We start from the raw sequence: 1779 nt of genomic DNA on the forward strand, positions 1-1779 counted from the left end.
TTGCAATTACAATCCATGATACCTCTCTGAGGTATTGCAGGAGCATGCATAATACAAATGCAATCTCTCAAACTCAATGAAATATGTATTTTAAAACAAAATGTAATTGTTAATAGGGCAAATTGTGTTTATTCTACAGAATACAAACAATAAATTTATTGGTATTTAAAGTTTATTTCAACTGTTGTAAAGTAGAGGGACACCACTTGCCACCACAAATAAAGAATTACCATTTTATGAGGCAAATAATTTTTTTGCGAATATCAGTGAAGTTTAAAGCATAAACAAGAGGGTTAAGGATTGGTGGTACAACAAGAAACTCCAGTGAAAAAATGACTGACAGCCATGTTGGCATTTCTAGATTCAAAAAGCGACTTAATGTGATTTCAGAAATAATGGCAATTGAAAAATTTAAAAGAATCACTATGTGTGGAATACAAGTTTGATAAGCTTTGCTTCTGAACTGTGATGAGCTTCTTTGACAAATGATAAGAATTTTAACATAAGAATATAATATTAAACATAATGGGATAACAGCTGTTATAATCAATATAAAGAAACCCCAAATATTATTACTTATTGTGTTTGTACAAGAGAGCTTAACAATTTCATAGTTGTGACAGTACACCTTCCACAGTTTGTTACCACACATTGTCAGTCTGGCAGTTAAAATACCTGAGATACCAAGGCAAAGCATTGGAAAAATCCAGTGTACAAAAATTAAAACAGTTATTACCCTTAAAGTAATTATGTTATGGTATCGTAAAGGTTTACTGATTGCAACAAATCTGTCAAATGCCATTAACATTAATGTTGTAAACTCATTTGCTGCATATGAGAAAATGACAAAACTCTGGATGATGCATGCTTCATATGGTATTGTGTGTGTATCAGACAGCAAGTCTAACAATACTCTTGGAAAAAAGGCAGCTGTACCATACACAGAGTTAATGGACAAACATGAAATCAGAATGTACATGGGCTGGTGTAAAGTCCTTTCCAAAAATGTTGCCAGAATAATAAGGATATTTAGGATTATGATCACACAATATAAAACAAATCCCAAACTGAACAAAGCATATCTTATATGCCCGAGGTTTTCAAACAACATGAAGTAAAAATATGTATTGTTTCCCATTAACACAGAATGATGTTATTGTCCTCAGTTCATCTTTTCCCACAGTTGCCCTTGGCTTCCTTACAGGGTGCCTGGAGACAAATCCATCAAGACATTAAAGAATTTTTCACAAAAGTGCATAATAGGGAATTAAATATGATACAGCATGTTCTTCTGCAACATTATTGCATTGTGTTTTCAGAAAGTGAATGAAAGATATAATTTTTAGGAACACAAAAATCAAATGACAAAAGTACAAATGTTTTAGCCCTCTAAAGACAGATTACAAACTTTAAATCATTATTGAAATACCTTCTGTGATCCTTCTTAGCTTTTAAGCTGGGTACTTACTTCAGATAGCACGGCTTCAGGTGAGTTTTGTGTCACCAGTGTATGATTGCACTTTTATATCCTGTTTAAGTGTCAGGAGACCTCCCTGTTCAACTCCATCAAAAATGTCCTTAGCACAAATTATAAGTTCTTCAAATACTTAACTTGCAATCAAACAGAAAACACTCTCCAAATACAAAAGGCAATTTGAGAGAAAATGCAGAGGTGTTACAAATATGTGTTTTGCAGCAGAGATTCTCTTAGCTTGATTTTCTCTCAGATGTGTCAATTAATTTCTCATAGATGTAACCATGCATTTCAAAAAGCAGATG

General features: G+C 32.9%; 1 protein-coding gene across 1 annotated transcript; it reads right to left on the minus strand.

Moving 5' to 3' along the window:
- Nucleotides 1–226: 226 nt before the first annotated feature.
- On the minus strand, nt 227–1138 carry LOC135720909 (olfactory receptor 51I2-like). The gene has a single exon (XM_065243016.2). It carries the CDS (start codon nt 1136–1138, stop codon nt 227–229), a length of 912 nt encoding a protein of 303 aa, XP_065099088.2.
- Between the last annotated feature and the right edge of the window lie 641 nt (nt 1139–1779).

Source organism: Paramisgurnus dabryanus, chromosome 8, assembly GCF_030506205.2.
Source record: "Paramisgurnus dabryanus chromosome 8, PD_genome_1.1, whole genome shotgun sequence".
In the NCBI taxonomy this organism is placed as follows: domain Eukaryota; kingdom Metazoa; phylum Chordata; class Actinopteri; order Cypriniformes; family Cobitidae; genus Paramisgurnus; species Paramisgurnus dabryanus.

Bases quoted from the DNA above. Each gene is read 5' to 3' on its own strand.
- LOC135720909 (XM_065243016.2), bottom strand. From the start codon at position 1,138: ATGGGAAACAATACATATTTTTACTTCATGTTGTTTGAAAACCTCGGG.